A 22491-nucleotide genomic window follows, 5' to 3' on the forward strand; every position below is an offset into this window, starting at 1 on the left:
AACTGCCGCGCGAACTGCCGCGCGAACTGCCGCGCGAACTGCCGCGCCACGCCCTGTTTGCCCGTCCTGGTCGCTCGCGCTCCCTAGGGGCAGCTTTTGAGCGGCTGGGGGAGGGGGCGCTGCTGGCTCCGCCTACGCCTCGTCAGCCTCCCTCACGAGGGCTGCCGGGTCTTGGCGGCTCCCTCGAGTAGGCTCGATGCCGGAAAAATTAGCCCTGCCTGGCCCGATGCCCCGCTCCGCTGCAGAACGCGTCTGCCCCGGAGCCGATCGCCTCGGCAAATGGCAATTTTCATTTTCAATGAAAATTGAAAGAGTGTAGTTTTAAATTAAATATTAGGAAGAAATTCTTTGCTATGAGGATGGTGAGGCACTGAAACAGGTTGCCCAGAGAAGTTGTGGATGCCCCATCCCTGGAAGTGTTCAAGGCCGGGTTGGACAGAGCGTTGGGCAACCTGATCTAGTGGTTGGCTTCCCTGCCCATGGCAGAAGGGTTGGAACTAGATGATCTTTAAAGGTCCTTTCCAACCCAAATCATTCTATGACTCTATGATTTATGATTTTTAAATATCTTAGAAACAATTTAAAAATAATCCCTTTACATAAACTTGCTTATAAATGTCTGATATTGTCCTCATTTGACAGCTTGATTGGATTCTACTTAAATAAAAGTAGCAACACACAACATAAAAATAATACTGAATAATTAATATAAAGCATTCCTTTAGTTCAACAGATGCATGGACAAAATAGATTATGAGAGGACAAATGTTTTGCTAGCAAGTACCTTGGTATTTAAGTATGTTTTAGGAGAAGAAAACTTAATTGAAAATAAAAGTTATGCTAGATTAATATTCTGTCTCTTAGAACTCTGGAAAACCTGGAAGAAAAGACATGAATACATACACAGTTTAATAAAGAATAATGTATGCAATATATAGAATGCCAACATGAAAAAGTTGTAGTGCTATTTAGGTTCACAAAATGTTACTTTTCACTGAAACAACATTAGTATTTTCATTACTGACTTTTTTCAGTAATGCTGCTAGTACAAGTCTAAAATTGAAAAAAACACTGAAGTATAGAGAAGTAGTGCTAGAACTGGAACAAGTGAAGATGGTATTTTTCATCTTTCCATGAATACTTTCCTCACTTCCTCCTTTCATTAATGAAAAGGAACTATGTGTAAATCTAACATTCAGTAAAAACAGGTCGTACAGAAAACTTACCTTCTTGGAGGCCTGGCACAAGTTTGTAAACAATATCTTGCATTGTTCTATCATGACTAGCAGGGAAAAAAATGAAGGTTTAAATTAGCCATCTTGATTCAAAACATTTCTCTTTAAGAGATTCCGTATTAAATTGACTACAAACCTCTGAAGTCTTGTAAGAAACATACTGATTTTGGATAACTGAAATGTCAAACAGAGGATGAAAATAACAGGAAAGGAATGCAGACAAGGTTCAGGCTAACACAAGAACTGAAAAAAAAAATTAAACTGACAGAAGTTTAACAGAAATGCTAGGAGGGATGGTCTTTATATTTCAAATGAAGGAATCCTGTAAGAAACATTTCTACCAGCACATATATCAGTAACATACTCTCAAAATTCTTTGAAAAATTTCACAAAAGTATATTTAGCTTTTCTGTTTCTAGACACTAGACACTTGTCCTGGTTTCAGCTATGATACAGTTAATTTTCCTCCTAGTAGCTGGTATGGTACTGTTTGGGATTTAGGATGAGAATAATGTTGATAACACACTGATGTTTTAATTGGTGCAGAGCAGTGCTTACACTAAGCCAGGGACTTTTCAGCTTCTCACACTGTCCTGCAAGCGGGCAGGCTGGTTGTGCAGCCGGAGCTGGGAGGGGACAGACCCAGGACAGCTGACCCCAACTGGCCAAAGGGGTATTCCATACCATCTGATGTCATGCTAAACAATATATAGGGGTGGCTAGCTGGGGTGGGGGGGGCAGCTGCTCAGAGATAGGCTGGGTATCGGTCAGTGGGTGGTGAGCAATTGCATTGTGCATCACTTGTTTTGTGCTCATTATTATTATTAGTGCTATTATTATTATTATTTTATTTTCTGTCCTAATAAAGTCTCTCTGTCTCAACCCACAGGTGAAACATGGGATTAGAAATTAGAGAGCGACTGACTAAGAATAAATGTGTAGGCAACACTCATTGCTTAATATGTGCTGTGCTTGGAAAATAGAATGTTACATTTGCAATGTACTGTGATTGTGCTGCGCTGGGAAAATACAAAATGTACGTGCAAATACAGCATGAGAGAATGCACAGATGAGGAGTAAGGAGGAGAACTAAAAGCTGCCAGCACAGATTTATGATAGGGAGTAAGGAGGAGGACTAAAAGAAGGTCACACTTGCAAGGAGTCTAGATAACAGGGGGCCCTCGGACCCTGGGAACTGAAACAAACTAACTTTATGGATTGGACTGAGACCAAGGGCTCAGAGAGCATGCGCAAGAAGATAAGGGGAAAAGTTCAGCTCTGATGAAGACATCTTACTTCATCCTGACGACCACCTGGACGACCACCAGAGAATACTGCGCAAGCGCAAAGGACTGATAAGCTAATTAGCATATGAAGCGAGAGTAGGCGGGTTTAGGTAATGAATATGTATAGGTGTTAATTGAATATTCATTGTCCTGCTGTATAAACGTGAGATAGTTTGTCACTTTGGGTATGCACGTTAGGTGGAAGGATCCCTTGTGCATCCAGCGCGCTGCCAATAAAGGATACTTAATCACTAAGAAATTTTGACTTCGTTCTTTACATCAATCTGGCGACTCAGATGGCGACCCTCTCTACCCGGCTGTAGGACCCGCTGGGAATAGGACTCCCTAGGGTACCCCTGGGATTTCCGGGAGGGGCTCCTTCACTCAAGGGATCACTGCCGAGGCAGACAAGGACCCCATCGCTGTAAGTGACAGTATTCTTCATTTTGGTTTGTTTGTTTGTTTGGTAGACTGGTCATTTGAAACTGCCCATAAGTCAGAAAGCTAAACTTCTGCAGGGTGGTGTATACTTTTGTGGCTAGCACCTTAAGTATACGTTTGATTTTGTTTGATTTTGTCGGCATTCAATTGCCATTTGGAACCTGGCAAGTTTGCTTATACGGTTCATTTGTTACAATGTTACTTATTTCGGTTTCCTGACTTATTGAATGTGGAATTTGACTCTGATTGTTGTTATTGTGACTTTGGCTATATTCTTGGTAATAATAATGGGTTCTTGGTGTGGCTGTAGAAAGATACCTGCATGCTGCATTTTGTAAGTGTTAAGTGCATTCTGTGAGTGCGAACTGGGAAAATGGGAGGAAGACAAAGTGGTGGGATTTTAAAGAAAAGCCCTTTAGGATGTGTTTTGAGTCATTGGAAGGATATTGGAGGATCCGCCGGTGGAAGCATGAACAGGAAAACATTGATAAAATATTGTAATCAATGGTGGCCGCTTTATAAGCTGGAATGTGGAGAAAAGTGGCCTTTTAATGGAACTTTAAACTATAATACTTTGTTACAGTTAATCTTTTTGAGGAGAGAAGGGAAATGGGATGAAATGCTGTATACTGATATGTTGTTTCAGCATCTTGGAGCAAAAAGGTATGGAATTAAGTTGGCCCCTGACTGAGCCTTTGGTGCTGGCATTAGAAAAGTACAGGCTGGAGAAAGATGAAGGAAGTGTTAAAAGGGTTGTTGAAGGTGTTAAAGGTGTGGCATGTAGTATTTGATAAAGCTGTTTGAAGTTGAATGAGCAGGGAAAGAGGATGTAGGGATGTTAATTGTTCTGCCTCAACCCGAGGCTGAGATCTCGAAATCAGAGGGTGTGAGCCCTCTGGGGCAGAGGGACCATGCTGGGTCCGAGAGAGTTGTCATGGAAACAGAAAAGCATCTAACTCTTAAAACAACCTGAGTTCATGTGTGAGTTCAGATTGCTAATGGGACTGCTCAGGGAACTTTCAACGATTGCATTCCCCAGTCTAACCCCCGCCCCCCCCCCCCCCCGTCTGAGATCCTAATCACCCCGGAAATCATGAACTGCTATACCAAAATTTGGTTAAATTGGGAATTGAGAATTTGTTGCAACAAGGTCCAAAATAAACCCCTATGGAATTTTTGGACCAACTTTTGAAATGCAATGAAGAAAAAAATAAACAAATAAATCTTGGATGTGGCTTCAGAAAACAGAGGTAATTGGCTAGCCTCTTTCTAGGGCAATTAGCCCCCTGATATCAGAAAGAAATTGTCTTAGGCTGCAGGATAAACTTACAACAGTCAGGAATAACGGGGACCTGGGGTATCTACCCTAGTAGGTCCACTGGTTGAAATAAAGCTAGGGAACAAAGAGAGGGCCTTGAATTTTTTGTTGGTTAAGGGAGCTTCTTTCTCTGTGTTAATTACTCTGTAAATGTAATAGGAGCAACTGGCTAACAGGAAAGGGTTTTTTTTTTTTTTTTTTTGCAATGCTTAAAAATTAAATTGGGAAAGATGATTGGAATTACAAAATTAGAAAAATAGTCAAGTTTGGTTTATGGTACTAGATTTAAAGGATGCCTTTTTCCGCCTGCCCGTGGCAAATGAAAACCAGAAACTCTTTGCCTTTGAATGGGAAAAATCCTAATAGAGGATGAAAAACTCAGATTACTTGGACAGTGTTACCACAGGGGTTCAAAAATAACCCCACCATATTCAGGAAACAACTAGCCTGTGATCTTGAAGTTTGACAGACCCCTTCGGGAAAATGGGACACTGTTGCAATACACAAATGATAGCTACTGAAGAAGAAGAGGAATGTGTATCATGGACTATTAGTTTACTAATTATTTCGGCACTAATACTATGAACCCAGCCTCTTTCCTCAGTAGCTGTTCCCAGATCGCCAGATCTTGCATCAAGACCATGAACACGGTATACTCCAGCTGACCAGACTTCTAGGAAACGCCCCTAGAAGATGTGGAGGGTTGGTACATAGATGGCAGCAGCTTTGTCCGCCAGGGATTTTGCTTCACAGGATATGCGGTAACAAACATCAGCCCAAAAGGTGGAAATCATCACCTTGATAAGAGCTCTGAAATTATTAAAGAACAAAAGCGGAACAATATATACAGATTCTAAATATGCTTATGGAGTAATACACACCTTTGGGAAAATACGGGAAGAGAGAGGACTTATAAATTCACAAGGAAAAGGACTAATTCATCAGGAGTTAATTCTCCAAGTTTTACAAGCCATCAGGGAGCCTAAGGAGATTGCGGTGGTGCATGTGAAAGGACACCAGTGAGGGCTGAATCCCCAGATCAGAGGCAATAACTTAGCTGATCAGGAAGCAAAAAGAGCAGCCCTCATGTGCATATATGAAGTAACTAAGAGAGCAGACTGCCCGAGTTGTGGCAAGGGGAAAGATTTAAAGAAATTTCCATGCTATGATTGCTGGAAAGACTGGGGAATAGAAGGGATTGAATGTAATTGTTCGGAGGAGGAGAGTCCGCCTTATAGGAACTGTTACAAGCATGGCCCAGCTAATTCTTTATGGTCTGATGGGCACGACCCCCTCCCCTTGTTTTGTTTTACTACTGTAGAAAAGGAAAAGATGACACAAATGGGGATTTGAGAAAATGAAAAAGGAAAATGGGTACTACCTGATGGACGAGAAGTGTTACCAAAATCAGTAGCTATGAGGGTGCTATGGAGATTTCATGAACAAATGCATTGGGGTGCTCAGGCGTTGGTAGATCAATTCGCCACTAATTATATGTGTATAGGGATATATAACATAGCAAAGGGAATTGTTAATGGGTGTATGACTTGTCGGAGGGTAAATGCTAAAAATATGAGAAAAAGGGTTCCGGGAGGACGAGAATTAGCCCACCGACCCTTTGCAAGAATTCAATTGGACTTTACCGAACTTCCAAAAACAGGAAGATATAAATATTTGCTGGTAATCATAGACCATCTTACAAATTTTGTTGAAGCATTTCCCACGACAAGGGCTACAGCACAAACCGTAGTGAAAATATTGTTAGAAAACATAATGCCCCGATATGGGGTTGTAGAAGCAATAGATTCTGATAGGGGACCACACTTTGTGTCAAAAGTATCCTGTGACACAATGAAAGCTTTAGGAATCAAATGGGAATATCATACTCCCTGGCATCCTCAGAGCTCAGGGAAAGTAGAACAGATGAACGGGGAAATTAAAAAGCAACTTACTAAATTAGTGTTAGAAACAAAAACCTCTTGGATAAAGTGCTTGCCATTAGCTTTAAGTATACGCATAAAGCCCAGGACTGATCTGGGAATCTCCCCTTTTGAAATGCTGTATGGTATGCCTTATGATCTCGAGATACCCCTTGATCATCCCCACCTACAAGATGATCAATTAAAACCTTATCTCACACAATTGATAAATAGACGCAGGGAATTACAGAAAAAGGGTTTAATTGCGCAACGTCCCCCTTTGGATATGGCAATTCACAGGATACAGCCTGGTGATAAGGTCCTGATAAAGACTTGGAAAGAAGTTACACTAACACCACAATGGGAAGGCCCCTATGTTGTTTTGCTTACTACAGAAACAGCCATCCAGACTGTGGAGAAAGGATGGACACATGCCAACTGTGTTGAAGGACCCATCTGTGATGAGAAGTGGGAGGCTGCTCCAGGGAACAAAGACCTGAAGCTCACATTGCGACAAACCCGATAGGTACCGTGGGTTAAGGTAAAGGCTCTCCCCTGAAGAACACTACTGCTGCCGAGAAGAACTAAAACCCTCGTAGTTGGCTGCAACCCAACTGACGAGCGAGGCAGAGGAGTGAATAGTGGGGAGAAATGAGCCTCAGCCATTCCTATTGGTACTTGGGGGTTCTCACAGTGATTTCATCCTGCATAGCGACTCAACACCATCCGCACCAACCTTTTAAGTGGAGCCTGATCCAATGGGAAAGTCAAAAAGTCATACAGCAAATCACTACGGCTGGTGCCCCTAGTTTTAAGACTGACCTTTGCGACCTAACGACTGTGGGACCAATGTGTAATAATCAGTCAGATTTTTATGTGTCTAGCCTCTAATCCGGGAAGAGGTTACTGTAATTATCCAAATCATTATTATTGCACTCATTGGGGTTGTGAGACTATTGCCTCAGGATGGGAACCCGGGGCAGGTAGGGATACGTACTTCACCGTACAGTTTGGACCACTGGGCTGTGGCCACCAGAATAAAATTCAGGCAGTCTATCACTGAGGGGCTGGAACCCGGCAAAAGGGGAACTGCAAATTCCTGTGGGTGAATGTGACTGACCACACTGACCAGAGATGGTTCCTTGGGAAAACATGGGGTGTAAGATATCATGAATCTGGGACTGATAGAGGAGGGCTAATATTAATAAAGAAGGAAAAACCCAAAACTTCCAAGGTAATCGGGCCTAATAAAGGGTTATCAGAGGAAGGTTTGGTTGTCCAGACTGTAGAGATAGTTGGGACTGCCCAACCTACTACGGTGTTTTCTAGTGATTCGACAAGGTTATCCTTTCCCACACTGCCTCCTAGCATTGTGAAGAGGAAAAAGGTTGTACCCAAGAATAATATGTGGAAAGTTATAAATGCTAGTTTCCAGGTACTAAATCAAACTAATCCTGAGATAACTGAAGGGTGCTGGCTATGTGTAAGTTTTAAGCCCCCATATTATGAAGCTATAGGTGATATGGGGAGGTCTGAATATTCAAATGAGTCAAATCCTTCCAAGTGCAGTTGGGGTCAGGAAATCGGGATAACCTTGACTCAAGTGATGGGAAAAGGTAGATGTATCGGCACAGTTCCAAGAGATAAAAATGATCTGTGCCATACCACTGAAAAAATGGACCAAACACACAAATGGTTAATTCCTGCAAATAACACTAAATGGGTATGTTCATCGTTGGGAGTCACTCCTTGCCTGTCTTTAAAATTGTTCAACACATCTCATGATTTTTGTGTACAGGTGGTAATTATACCAAGGATTCTATACCACTCTGAAGAGTATATGTATACCCATCACACAGTGAATGAATGCCATCTGGTAAAGAGGGAGCCTATTACGGCCGTCACCTTAGCCACTTTAATGGCCCTCGGGGCTGCAGGTGCAGGAACTGGAATTTTTTCCCTGATAAAGCAAAGGCAGGAAATTACTTCTCTACGCATTGCTGTAGATGAGGATCTGGCCCGTATAGAGCAATCAATAACAGCTCTGGAAAAATCGGTTAGGTCATTATCCGAAGTGGTACTCCAAAACCGTAGAGGGTTGGATTTGATTTTCTTACAACAAGGAGGACTGTGTGCAGCTTTACACAACATTCTTCATGTATATGCAGATCATACTGGGGTGGTAAGAGATACAATGACTAAATTGCGGGAAGGATTAGAAAAAACGCAAAAGGGAAAATGAGGCTCGTCAGAATTGGTATGAATCCTGGTTTAACTATTCACCTTGGCTTACCACACTATTGTCAACTATAGCGGGACCTTTATTGCTAATAATAATAACATTGACTTTTGGAGCATGTATTTTCAATAGGGTAATTGCAATTGTAAAAAATCGATTAGAAGCTGCTCATCTTATGCTTGTGTGTGCCAAGTATGAATCTCTTGACCAGGAGGAGGACAACGCAGAAACTTTGATGCTCAGCAAGCAAATATTGCAAAAATTCAATGAACAAAATATGTTAGAAAAAGAAAAAGGAGGGATTGTGATAAATTAGTGGGGGCTTGTTCATTGTCATTGAGGAATTTGGAGAATCCGTTGAGGAGATAAGGTTGCACAACTTAACGACCTTGATAAGGGGAAGGATTAAGCAAGCAGATAGCAGGAGGGTGTGTTGGGTAAACACCCTTAAGTGAAACCAGACTCTGCCGCGGGACATCCTTTTTGCCGCTTCACCTCCCCCACTTGAACACGAGCACAACGCTAATCACCGGTAGAAAAACAACGACCCCCCTCTCAACAATAGACTGCGCAGCCTCAGCCAGTTCAACAAGTCCTGAGAAGTCGGAATTCGACTGCTATAAAACAGCAACCCTGGAAAGGGAAGTTGCGTGCTGTTGCGGAGCGGTGACTCCCCAGCCGCCCAGCGCTGTTTTGCTTGTTGGCTGCTTACTTAATAAAAATCATTTGCACTATTGGACGCGACCCTCTCTGTCAATTAATTGAGAGCTAATTTATAACAAGCTCTAGAAGAGTTTACAGTACCAATCTCCAGCTTTGACTCTCAGGTTAGGATTTTTAAGTGTCATTTACAGTTTGCAGGTACATCTCACAAAACATTTCAAAGTAAATGAATGATATTAGCCACCGGCATGGGAGAAGACATAAGAATTTAACAGTATTCTTAGTCATGACACATGAGTTTCATGACTGCTGTGCTTGTTCAACGTATTCCGCAGATGGCTGAGTGTTATGGTTTAAACACAGGTAGGTATGCAAGCACCATGCAGCCACTGTCTCACTCCCCCTCCTCAGCAGGACAGAGGGAGAAAATATGATGAAAAAAAATCGTGGGTTGAGATAAAGACAGGGAGATTGCTCATCAATTACCATCATGAGCAAAACAGAGTCAGCAAAAGGGAGATTAAATTAATTTAATACCTATTATTAACAGATTAGAACAGTGAGAACTAAAATCAAACTAAAAACACCTTCCCCTCATCAACCCTCTTGTTCCTCCTCCCCCCCCCCAAGTGGTGCAGGGGAAAGGAGAATGGGGGTTGGTGTCGGTCCGTAATGCTTTTTCTCTGCCGCTCTGTGGTGGTTTTGCACTGCCAGGCAGCTGAGCTCCACCACAACCGCTCTCTCGCTCCCCTTCCTCAAAGGAAAAGGGGGAGAAAATATGATGGAAAGTGCTCAAGAGTTGAGATAAGGACAGGGAGATGACTCAACGATTATCGTCACTGGCAAAACAGACTCAGCATAGGGAGATTTGAGAAATTTATTACCTATTACTAGCAAGCTAGAGAAGTAAGAAACAAAGAAAACAAACAGAAAACACCTTCCCCCCCCATCCACCCTCTTCCACCTCCTCCCCTCGAGCGGTGCAGGGGAACAGGAAAATGGGGGTTGCAGTCAGTCTTCTCCATCTGCTCCACCGTGGGCTCCTCCACAGGCTGCAGTATGGAAATCTGCTCCGCTGTGGTACATCATGGGGTGCAGGGGGACAATCTGCTCCACCATGGTCCTCTCCGCATGCCCCAGGGGAAATTCAGCTCTGGTGCCTGGAACACTTCCTCCCCCTCCTTGTTCACTGAACTTGGTGTCTGCAGGGCTGTTTCTCACTCCTCACTCTCCCAGCTGCTGTAGAGCAGCAGTTTTTTCCCCTTTCTTAAATCTGCTCTCACAGAAGCGCAACCCATATCGCTTATTGTCTTGGCTTTAGCAAGTGGTGGGTCCCTTTGGAGATGGCTGAAACTGGCTCTTATCTAACATGGAGCAGCTTCTGGATTCTTCTCACAGAGGCCACCCCTGCAGCCCCCTGCTACCAAAATCTTGCCATGTAAACCCACTACACACTCCTTCATTGTCATGCTCTTCCCCTGTTCCAGCACTGGGTCCCTCCCATGGGATGCAGTCCTTCCTGAACTGATCCTACGTGGGCTTCCCACAGACAGCAGTTCTTCAAGAACTTCTCCAGCATGGGTCCATAGCATGGGGTGCAGTCCTTCAGGAATGGACTGCTCCAGCTTGGATACCCCAGGGGCCACAGTTCCTGCTAGACAACCTGCTCGTCCATGGGCTCCTCTCCACAGGCTGTAGTTGCACAGGCCCAAATTGCTCCGGCATGGGTTGTCTATGGGCTGCATCTTCCTTCAGGCAATATCCACCTGCTCCAGTGTGGGGTCTTCCATGGGCTGCAGTGTGGATATCTTCTGTGACATGGTACACCATGGGCAGCAGGGGGACAACCTGCATCACCATGTTCCAGCAATATCAGGTCTGGTGCCTGAAGAGCCTCTTCCCCTTCCTTCTTCACTGACCTCGTTGTCGGCAGGATTGTTCTCACAGCTGCTGTGCACTGTTTCTTAGCCTTTCTTAAATATGCTATCACAGAGGCACAACCAGCATTGCTCAGTGTCAGGTCCCTTTTTCAGCTGGCTGGAACTGGTTCTTATCTAACACGGGGCAGTTTCTGGTCTCTTCTCACAGAGGCCACTCCTGCAGCCCACTGTGGTGGTTTTACCGTGCTAGGCAGCTGAACACCACAACCACTCTCTCACTCCCCCTCCTCAGATGAGGAGGGGAAGAAGTAAAGGAAAGAACAACTCATGGGTTGAGATAAGGATGATTTCATTAAAGAGAGAAATATATATATATATGTTATTAAGGAAATATTATTATTAATTAAACAATTCAACTAAAGGGAAAAAAGGGAAAGGGGAAGAGGGAGGGGGGAAAGGGAGTAACTAAACAAAGCAAGTAAAGGCTATGTGGAAGTGCAGAGGAAAGAAATTACTCTCTACTTCCCACAAATGAGCGATGCTTGACCACGTCCTTGAAGCAGGGCCTCAACGCATGTAGCCGGTGTTCGGGAGGAGGACAGACATTCTCACGAGAGCCCACCCCTCCCCTCTTCTTCCTTTTTCCACCTTTTATTGCTGAGTGTGACATCATATGGTATGGAATATCCCTTTGGTTGGTTTAGGTCAGCTGCCCTGATGATGTTTCTTTCTCACTTTTTGCCCACCCCCTAGGAGGGTTAGAGAGAGTCCTGATGCTGTGCCAGCACTTCTCAGCAGCAGACACAACACCGGTGTGATACCACTGCTGTTCTAGCTACAAGTGCAGAGCGCAGCACTGTATGGGCTGCTGCAGGGAAAGTTAACATCCCAGCCAGACCCAGTACACCCCCCCCGCTACCAAAATCTTGCCATTTAAACCCAATACAATGGGGATGAATTAGATCACAGATTTTTGTAACTACAACATAATACAAAGTTCCTCCCTATTAATTCTCTACTGAAAAAACAGACTTCCAAAAGAGGTTGGACAAAGGCTATCTGTTTTCATCTTTAAGGGGCAGTATTTTGTAACTGCCTCAGGAAAATACTTCCCCTAGGAGGACATCCTTAATTTTCTAAGCAATAGAGAAAAAAAAATAGAATAAAGAATGTGATCGATTTTTAAACAGACAGTACTGTACATTCAGTGTCCAGAAACAACTGTCAAATCCACTTCTAACTCTTCAATTAGAGTTCAAGCTCTCAGGCCTCTCTTAGCATTGAAAACAGCCTTCTGAATCAATACACGGATGCATTCCTGTAGCTTTACAGAGGACAACCACACTGTCCATGTGTTTTTCATGCCATTTGTTTCTTCTTGCCTACAGGCATGGATTTGTCATCAGTGTTTTGTCGTACTTCAGAATACACTTTAGTACAGTCTCTATGTCATTCTCGAAAGGTATAAGGAAAATCTTATTTCAGACTCCTGAAGGGGACTTAGTTTTGAGCAATTCAGAAAGTTTTTATAGGACATCCAGAATTGTCAGTGAAAGTGGAGAGAATCAAATTAATTTTCTGCAACCACTCCTTCAAAAGCTGCGCTAGAGCCAAGACAGGCACATTTGAAGCAGTGTCACAAATGAAAAGAAACTGCATGGAGGTAGACAAGTCTATTCAACATGCAGCAGCTATTGTGAACACACTATATCAATACATTTATATCAATGGAAGTTGAAATGGTACAAATCTCTAGTGCAGATCCAGCCAAGTCAGGTGGTATAAACATTTGACCGATATCTTTGAAATATTTAAAATAAGAGGAAATCATTGAAAAAAAGAAAGGCAATGTACAAATAAACACAAAAAAGAAGGAAATTAAGATATAACACCCCAATCATGTTAGGTCACGCAGTAAGGGAGTTCCATGTGGGAATGAAAAGAAGTAGGCATAAACCTTACGTTCAGAGATTGTTCCATTTAAGAGGTTGAAGCCACTAGTCTAACTTTTCTGCTGCCATATTTCTCATCTGCACCTATAAACTAAACAGTTCTTTGAAAGACTAAATCAATAATAATGCTATGTATTTATGGTCTTTGAACACACCCTCTATGTCACTGAAAACCACTGTCCAACTGCCAGTCATTGTTCTAAAGTTTTTGTAAAAGTGTAATTCAACTATATGTTCCATATTTGTAACTTCTATGATCCAGGCATACAAAACTAAAAGTCACTAAAAGTGACTAAATCTCATTAAACTTCTCTCAGGAATTAAACAATAAAGTCTATTGTGTTTGTCTGATTTGCCTTAGAATAATTGCAAATTCACAGTAGAATTTAATACCTTACCTCCTTTATATAAATCTTTTATCTTCTAATCAGCCTTCTTTACATATATTTAAAATATTGATAAGCAAATTTTAAAAAATCTAAAGAAAAACCTTGCTGTATTTGAGAGGTCTATACAGTCCAGAGAGTAACTGGTTGTGCTTTACACTTTCATACTGCACACTTACCCGATATACTGTAATGGATGGCTCTGGTGTATAACTATCCTACATGTTGGACAGGTGTTGTTTTCCTCCAAATACTTCACCAAGCAGCTTCTACAGACTAATAACAAGAACATTAATAAACAGGAAAAAATAACACAAGATGTAGTTTGAAGAAAAAGAAGCTTGCTATATACAGTTTAAAAACCACATGGCACTGTAATCATAAATTTGTAATATCATTTTTGTATGTATAATCATTTAGCACAAAATTTCCACTATTTTTCATGAATATTTTCAATATCGAAAAATGATGCATTGTAATTTTAGTAAGAAATTATATATAGTTGGAGTCTTCCTAAGAAACATACTTAAATTTAGAACACAGTCCCATTCCAAAAGTTACAAGAACAGCATTTCAAATATGTCAAAAGTATATTTACTTGCACTGTTCATCTTTTACAAAGGATGTTATGGACACTGCATGGTGATGGGATCAGCCATAAAGGTGACCTGGCTCCAATGTAAAAATACTGACAGAAAACGTCTGCTAAAATATCTGATAAAACACTGACAGCAGAAAAGGCCTGTCAGCCTAAGAATTGCTAGCCTAGGAACTAGGTCTGGGAAGTAGCAGCATCCTTGAAAAGGCAAAGCTGGCCTCTTTGAAGTGCAGTACCTAACAATCAGAGACATCCTGAAGATACCATTGATAAGGGCAAAAACAAGAAACTGTAACAGCAACTTATCATCTGGAAAAGTGAAAACAATCTGGAAAAAGGGTAAATGTCCTGAGAAAGTAGGAATCCACAAATGCTTTTGGCTGTTTTAGCTGAAAGAACAGAAAAATAGTCTGGGAAAGTAAACTTTCCTAAACAAATTGGCCCTTCTCTGGGGATACCTGGCTGACTACAAAGTTTCTGATGTGGATCATTTTCAAAGCAAGACTCTGTCCATTATTTCCTTTTGTCTCACTCCTGAGCCAGTTTTAATTGGCCCCAGTTCTGAGGTTGGTTTGACCCCACTTCCAGGATTGGTTTGATAGGGCTTGGTACCAGTAACATTTTGAATATATACGCGTTTGTGTGTATATATATATATGCACACATATATGTAACAAATCATAAGTATATTTGCAAATTTACTAGTTTTAAGTTCATAGTAGCCTGTAATATTACTATATATATATATACTTGCTGCTATATTATTGATTGCTGCTACTATTGATAATATATATATGTATACTTGCTTTCCTGGTAATAATTTGTAATAGCTTGATATATTCTTGCTTTATTAATCATAGGTATACTTGCTAGTGATAACTTGTAGTAATTTGCAATAAAGTAGAGAAATTTAGGAAATAAAACATGTCCTTGTGTATTACAGAAACCTGTGAACCCACTGTACGCCTGCAGGCCAGGTAACCCTTTACAACATGGCACGTGCCATTAAGATACTTAGCCTGGGCTTAGATGGGCTATGATAATAAATTTGTGGCAAAAGAATCATTTATTTTTCCTCGTCAGATGCTTTGAATCATTTTATTCAGATGAAAGTTTACTTTTAACTTGTACAAAATAAAATACAATTAGACTTCAATCAGAAAATTAAATGATGTAAGGTCTTTAATATATAGGTTAAAACTGTTAAAACAGATAGAGCATAGAGCTTTTGGAACTAAGTCTATTCCCCACCATGTGTTTGATTAAAAAAAAACACAATTCACTCATTTTAACCAGTAGTACTGTTTATCCACAAGTAAGAATACATTACAGTAAAATGTGTTTTCCTGACCTATTATAATAAAATGTGTTTTCTTGACCTGAAGTTCTAAACAAACTCCAGCTTTAAAAAAAATAATAATAATAAAATAAAAGCTCAACTTACCTAAGTTATATTGTTTGCTTTTTTTTTCTATTAAAAAAGGTTAAACATCTTTTCCATAAACAGCGATTCCTTTAATCTTAGGTAGTCTTACAATATAAGGCAAGAGAACTCTATCTGTAGTGCCATCTCTCTCTCAGACAAAACTATGGTATAGAATCATAAAATCATAGAATATCCTGAGTTGGCAGGGACCCATAAGGATCATTGAGTCCAACTCCTGGCACCACACAGATCTACCCAAAAATTCAGACCATATGACTAAGAGCACAGTCCAAACACTTCTTAAACTCTGACAGGCTTGGTGCCGTGACTACTACCCTGGGGAGCCTGTTATAGTGCGTGACAACCCTCTTGGTGAAGAACCTCTTCCTGATGTCCAGCCTGAACCTCCCCGCCGCAGCTTGACACCATTCCCGCGGGTCCTATCACTGGTGATTAAAGAGAATAGATCGGTGCCTGCCCCTCCACTCCCCCTCATGAGGAAGCTGTAGATCGCAATGAGGTCTCCCCTCAGCCTCTTCTTTTCCAGGCTGAACAGGCCAAGTGACCTCAACCGCTCCTCCTCCTCCTATGTCTTCCCCTCTAGGCCCTTCACCATCTTAGTAGCCCTTCTCTGGACACTCTCCATTGGACCAACCCTAGCAGCTTTACTCACTAAACCCATATCTTGCATTGCAATCTACTCCAGTGGAATATTCTAGCAGATCCAGTTGCAAGGGTGAGGCCTAAACCTGTCTGAACCAAATAAACAAAAGAAGAACCAAACTCATCTTGTAAAAAACACAATCACTTGCCATCAGCAGTTCCTCCAGTTCAGAATAAGCAGATACCAACCCCTCCTAAACTCAGCTCAGCACACGTCAGCTCAGTTTGTCACAAAGTAAAAAGATACAAATGGGGAAACTCACTTTTCCAATAGCTGTTTTTGAAAAAGCTGTCCCCTACCCTTCCACTCATAACATGAGGCTATGTGTCCCCTCAGAATTAATACCGTAAGTCTAAGGATGAAACCATAAGCAATAAAACTTTCTGAAAACATAAATTCATAAGACATAATCCACAAGGAAAAGGAAAAAAGAGGGCAGTAAAACCTCCCTGGCTTCTCAAGCAAGCCCTGTAGGTTTGCTCTAAAAATTCATTGCTATATATAAACCTGAGAAACGGCATGGCCTATGTGAAACATGCTTGCAGTGCATGTTTTAGGGTTGCAAATAAATAAATAAGTACATTTTAGAACAATGAAAAAGTGACCCTCTTGCAAGACCAAATTTAATACTTAACGGCAGCCTTACAGGATTTGGGACATAACAAAGCAACTCCTAGGTTAGGATTCTAAATGCTTTACTCCAAACAGAACACTGAGGAACTTTAGATTTGGAGCACATGGAGAAGGGGCTCAAGAATGAGCTAAAAAAGAAAAGCAAATACATTAAAGCTGATGAACAGCATCTAGAAATCAAATGCAGTGGAAAAAGTGATCTCTGGCAAATCTGAAACGCCATATAATCTCTGTAGAGCATGTCACATTTCTTCTAGTATTCAACAGAAAAACTACATTCCTGAATACACATTGCTGTTTATTATATATATTATATATGTTTTCAAGTTTCCTCTCCCTATTTGTCTCATGAGACAATATATATTGCTTTATTGAAAAAAGTGCACAGCAAAGCTTGCATTATTCTGGTTGAAAACAGTAAATTTTGAAACTTCAACTAAAAACTGTTAAAACATCTAGTATATCAAGTACAAAAACAATTTTAGTTTATTCACAGAATTATATTCCTACTTACAAGTATGTAAGCATTCTGTTACAGTGGTGGCATCAATCAGGTATCCATTGCACAAATGACAGGTTATGTGGGCATTAATGTCCCAGAGCTTAATCTTTCTAGTCATCATCTTTGGTATCTGTAAAAAGAAAATAAATCACCCACACATTAGATAGTAACTCAGATGTACTGATGACGTAAAAGTAGTTTTGGAATGAATTATTAACTATAATTCACATTATATGCTTATGCAGAGAGCTTCAGGTTCTTGTACACTCATGTACATATTTTGAATGAGTACTAAACTTTTAAAGGATGATAAAAATGAATGGTGAAATAATTGAAATCTACACTATTTTACATGTCAAGATTTCAGAATGGAAGACTCCTAGTACATTACTAATACTGATCTCCTACTTACCAAATGTGGTGGGTTAGTCTTGACTAACAGCCAAACTCCCACACAGCTGCTCATTCATTCCCCCTCTTCAACAGGATGGGTGGGGAAATAGGAAGAATGGGAACAAGAAAGCCTGTGGTTTGAATAAAGACAAGGAGATTGCTTACCAATTACTGCAGGCAAAACAGACTCAACCTGTGGAAAATTAACTTTATAGCCAACTAAAATAAAATTGTAATTGCTAAGTCAGGTAGTGGGAAACAAAAAGAGAAACATTAAAACACCTTTCCTCACCCCTCTTTCCTTTGTCTAACTTCATTCCTTCACTCCAGACTCTTCTACCCTCCTGAGCAGCACATGGGAAATGGAGAGTTACAACCAGTAACGGTTTCTCTCTGCTATTTCTTCCTCATGCTTTTCCTCTACTCTGGTATGAGTTCTCCACATGCAGCAGTTCCTTCAGGAATATCCATCTGTTCTGGCATGGGTTATCCACAAACTGCAGGGAATTTTTCATCCTAATTGTACTGGATCTAGCTGGTGGGATGGAGTTAACTTTCTTCATAGCAGCCTACATGGTGCATCACATTTGTCACTAAAACAGTGTTGATAACAGACCAATGTTTTGGCTACTGATTAACACCTGGCTATGTGATGTCACAGAATTAGATTTTACACAACACTAATCTAGCAGCAATTAAGGATTTATTATATACCTTTATAGCAAACAGCAAAGTCAGATTACATGATTTTTAACAGCACTTAATCAGTATCTAAGCATTAGTTAATTAACACAATGATCTAAAGAACTTACTACAATAAAAACAGCCACTTAGTTAAAGATTCGAGAACGACAAGGTTCACCTGAGACTTACTGCAGGGTCCTGGGGTGTTTCTAAATCCAGTTGCATGTGATAGAATTAAATCTGACCAAGGATGTCAAAGGCAACAAGAAAAGCCTCTATAATTATGTCAGTGATAAAACTCGATGTGATTGACTCGCCGAGGCAATCGACTCCAGGGCAGATGTGTTCTGCAGCAGAGCAGGGGATCTTGGTATCCAGGGGGTATTCCTACATCGAGACCCCTTTGAGGCAGCCAAGGGAGGCTTGGGCTGAGCCAGGAGCAGTGGCAGGACATTTAAATCGGGCGTAACCACCATTTTACAGTCACTCACCAAGGCTCCGGAGCAGATATGTTCTCTAGCAGAGCAGGGGATTGCAGCATGCAGGGGGTTTCCTACATTGAGGCCCCTTTGAGGCAGCCAAGGGAGCCATCAGGACCTGGCAGCCCTCGCAAGAGCGGCTGAGGCTTGGGTGGAGACAGGAGTGCCCCCCCACCCCTGACGTACAAAGGCAGCCCCTAGGGAATGTAGGAAAACAGGGCATGGTGTGCCAGTCAGGGTATGGCATGGCAGCACGCGCAGTCAGGGTTCAAGGTGGGTCATTTTGCATTCTGGGAGAAGCAGAGGAAGGGCATTCTAATTTAGCAGAAATGGTGTTCACCCACTGAGTCTGCCGGTCTGAGGCTGAAACACAGATGGGAGGGCTGCAGCCTCCCCAGGCAGATATCTATACCCCAACAGACCTCCTGAGTATTGAAAGAGCTGCCCTGATCCTCAGTTACAGGAAACTCCAGTCTCTGGAAGTCCCCCTAGGCCCTGAAGGTAGAGATGGGTGTCATGGGTACAAGTGTGTCCAGCTGGATGAGCTCTTCAAACAGGTGGTTCTGTTGCAAGAAGGAGCTTACCAGGCAATGTAGCATCCAGGAATCTGAGTGGGAGATTGACAAATGGTATTATGCGCTGACACAGACCGAGCAACAGCCCTGCCTTAAGTCCTGTCAAGGGGAAGGTTAACAAGCTTGCAGCCCTGAACGAGCACATGTGAAAGACTCACAGGACAAGGGAGAGTGGACCCTTGTCTCTGACTGGAGCCAGAGGAGTCTCCCCCTTGCCCCTGAAGTGCCCTTGCACAATCGAGTTGATGTCCTAGGGCAGGAGAGAGGAGACTCCAAGAGAACTAGTAAAGACCTCAGAAAGGCCAACCACGCAGTTGGCTCAGTCTCCCACCTGCATCAGAACCAGTGCCACAAAAAAGGTACGAAGGGCATTAATCATTGGAGACTCCTCTGAGAGGCACTGAGGCTCCCATTTGCCATCTGGACAATCTCTCCAGAGAGGTTTGCTGCCTGCCTAGGGTCCATATTTGTGGTATTATGAAGAGGCTACCAATTCTGGTGGGTCCCAAAGACTACCACCCCTTTCTACTTCACATAGGATCAAATGATGCTGCAACAAGGAAACTCCAAAATACTATTTTATGTCCCTTGGAAAGATGTTGAAGGGATCGGGAATGCAAATAGTGTTCTCCTCTGTCCTCAAGAGGACCCAGGAAGAAGGAGACGAATGGAGCAAGTGGTGGCATGCTGACACAAGATGGGGCACAGCTGACCAGGTGGGGTAAGAGTGTTCTGAGCAGTAAGCTGGTTGGGCTTATCACAAGGGCTTTAAACTACATGCGGTGGGGGAAGGAGATGTACCTCTGAGTGAAGAAGGCATACCTGAGAACATTGTCACTCTAAGAAACAACAGGGAAATACTTGTGAACTGTCCCAAAGCAATAAGGAAGTGTTCTTCTGGAAAAGTAATGTGACTGATAGCCCAGCTGAAGTGCCTCTACACCAATGCATGCAGTATGGGGAATAAGCTGGAGGAGCTGGAAGCCATGGTGCAATTAGAAAACTATGATCTAATTGCTATCACAGAAACATGGTAGGACGGATCACATAACTGGAATGCTGGAATAGAGGGCTACAAGCTCTTCAGAAGAGATAGACAGGGAAGGAGGGGAGGGGGTGTTCCCCTTACATTAGGGAAGGGGTTGATTGCGAAAAGATGCTTCTGAGAAGCAGCCACAGACAGATTGAGAGCTTGTGGGTGAAAGTTAAGGACCACACCAAGAAAAGACATCTTGTGGTCGGGGTCTACTATAGGCCGCCTGATCAAAGGGAGCCTGTGGATGAGGACTTCTTGCTTTAACTACAAGAAGCGTCACACTCGCACACTCTCATTCTGATGGGGGACTTCAACCACCTCGAGGTCTGCTGGGAAAACGACACAGCAGGCTATAAGCAATCCAGGAGATTCCTACAGTGTGTTGAGGTTCTCAACACAACTCATCCTGGTTCAGGTATTAGACAAACCAACCAGGGGAGAAGCATTACTTGACATGGTGCTCACCAATGAGGACAAACTCATTAAAGAGGTCAAGATTGGAGGCAGTCTGGGCTGCAGTGAACACACCCTGGCTGAGTTTGTGATCTTGCCTGATGAAGAGCAAAGTCAGGACCCTGAACTTCCAAAGAGTGAACTTCCAGAAGTTTAAAGACCTAGTGGATGAGATCCCCTGGAACACTGTCCTCAGAGTAAGGGGAGCTGAGCAGAGCTGGCAACTTTTTAAGGATGTTTTCCTTGGAGTGCAAGAACTCTCCATCCCCCTGTGTAAGAAAGTGGGCAGGGAGGGTAGCCAACCGGGATGGCTGAGCAAAAACGTGTTAGTCAAACTGAGGCTTATGAAGGAAATGCACAGGCAGTGGAAGCAAGGACATGTGGCCTGGGAAGAGTACAAGGATGTTGTCCAGATGTGCAGGGATGGGATCAGGAAAGCTAAGGCACAGATAGAATTGAGCTTGCCAAGGGATGCAAAGAATAACAAGAAGGGATTATATGGGTACATTGCACAGAAAAGAAAGGCCAAGGAGAGTGTACCCCCTCTGGTGGGTGAGAAGGGTGAACTGGTAACGACAGACATGGAGAAGGCTGAGGTACTCAGCAACATCTTTGCCTCCATCTTCACTGACAGACAGGCTTCCCATGTCTCTCATTTCCCTGAACCCATAGATGGGGGGTTGGAGCAGCAAAGTCCCTCACACTGTAAGCGAAGAGCAGGTTTGAGACCACCTGATGCAACAAGTACAAGTCTAAGGGGCTTGATGACATGCATCCCAGGGTCCTGAAGGAATTGGCTTATGTAGTTGCTAAGCCTCTCTCCATCATATTTGAAAAGTCCTGGCAGTCAGGTGAAGTCCCTGGTGACTGGAAAAAGGGAAACATCACTCCCATTTTTAGAAAGGGTAGAAAGGAGGACCTGGGGAACTACAGACAGGTGAGCCTCACCTCTGTGCCTGGAAAAGATCATGGAACAGAGCCTCCTGGAAGCAATGTCAAGGCACGTGCAAGACAAAGAGACAGCCAGCATGGCTTCACCAAGGGAAAATCGTGCCTGACCAACCTGGTGGCCTTCTACGATGGAGTGACTGCATCAGTTGACAAGGGAAGACAGACCAGTGTCATCTATTTGGACTTCTGTAAGGCCTTTGACACGGTCCCACATGACATCCTGGTCTCCAAATTGGAGAGAAATGGATTTGAAGGGTGGACCATTCAGTGTATAAGGAGTCGTCTTGAAGGCCGCACCCAGAGAGTGGTGGTCAATGGCTCTATGTCCAGGTGGAGGCCAGTGATGAGCAGTGTCCCCCAAGGGTCTGTCCTGGTACCAGTACTGTTTAATATTTTTATCAATAACATAGACAGTGGGATCAAGTGCACCCTCAGCAAGTTTGCAGATGACACCAAGCTGAGTGGTGCAGTTGATACAACAGAAGGAAGGGATGCCATCCAAAGGGACCTGGACAAGCTTGAGAATTGGGCCTGCGTGAACCTAATGAGGTTCAACAAGTCCAAGTGCAAGGTGCTACACCTGGGTCAGGGCAATTCCAGATATGAGTATGGACTGGGAGCAGAATTCATTGAGAACAGTCCTGCAGAGAAGGACTTGGGGGTTCTGGTGGATGAAAAGCTTGACATGAGCGCTTGATGTGTGCGCTTGCATCCCAGAAGACGAACTGCATCCTGGGCTGCATCAAAAGAGGCGTGGCCAGCAGGTCGAGGGAGGTGA

The 22491-nt window shown here is 42.7% G+C and overlaps 1 protein-coding gene across 2 annotated transcripts in view; it reads right to left on the bottom strand.

Annotated features, from left to right (window-relative positions):
- The window catches only part of LOC118155644 (polycomb group RING finger protein 3-like), a 60538-nt gene that overhangs the window by 25988 nt on the left and 12059 nt on the right, over positions 1-22491 (bottom strand). Inside the window, exons 2-5 of one of the 2 annotated variants that reach the window (XM_035309030.1) lie at positions 17555-17666; positions 17155-17272; positions 13499-13595; positions 1227-1282 (exon numbers count right to left, since the gene is read on the bottom strand). In XM_035309030.1, the coding sequence (XP_035164921.1) occupies positions 1227-1282; positions 13499-13595; positions 17155-17272; positions 17555-17608 (325 nt within the window). In that variant the 5' untranslated portion in view covers positions 17609-17666. The remainder of the gene's footprint in view (positions 1-1226; positions 1283-13498; positions 13596-17154; positions 17273-17554; positions 17667-22491) is intronic. The other variant, XM_035309031.1, reaches the window with a different exon arrangement.

Source organism: Oxyura jamaicensis, chromosome W, assembly GCF_011077185.1.
Source record: "Oxyura jamaicensis isolate SHBP4307 breed ruddy duck chromosome W, BPBGC_Ojam_1.0, whole genome shotgun sequence".
Taxonomy (NCBI): Eukaryota; Metazoa; Chordata; class Aves; order Anseriformes; family Anatidae; genus Oxyura; species Oxyura jamaicensis.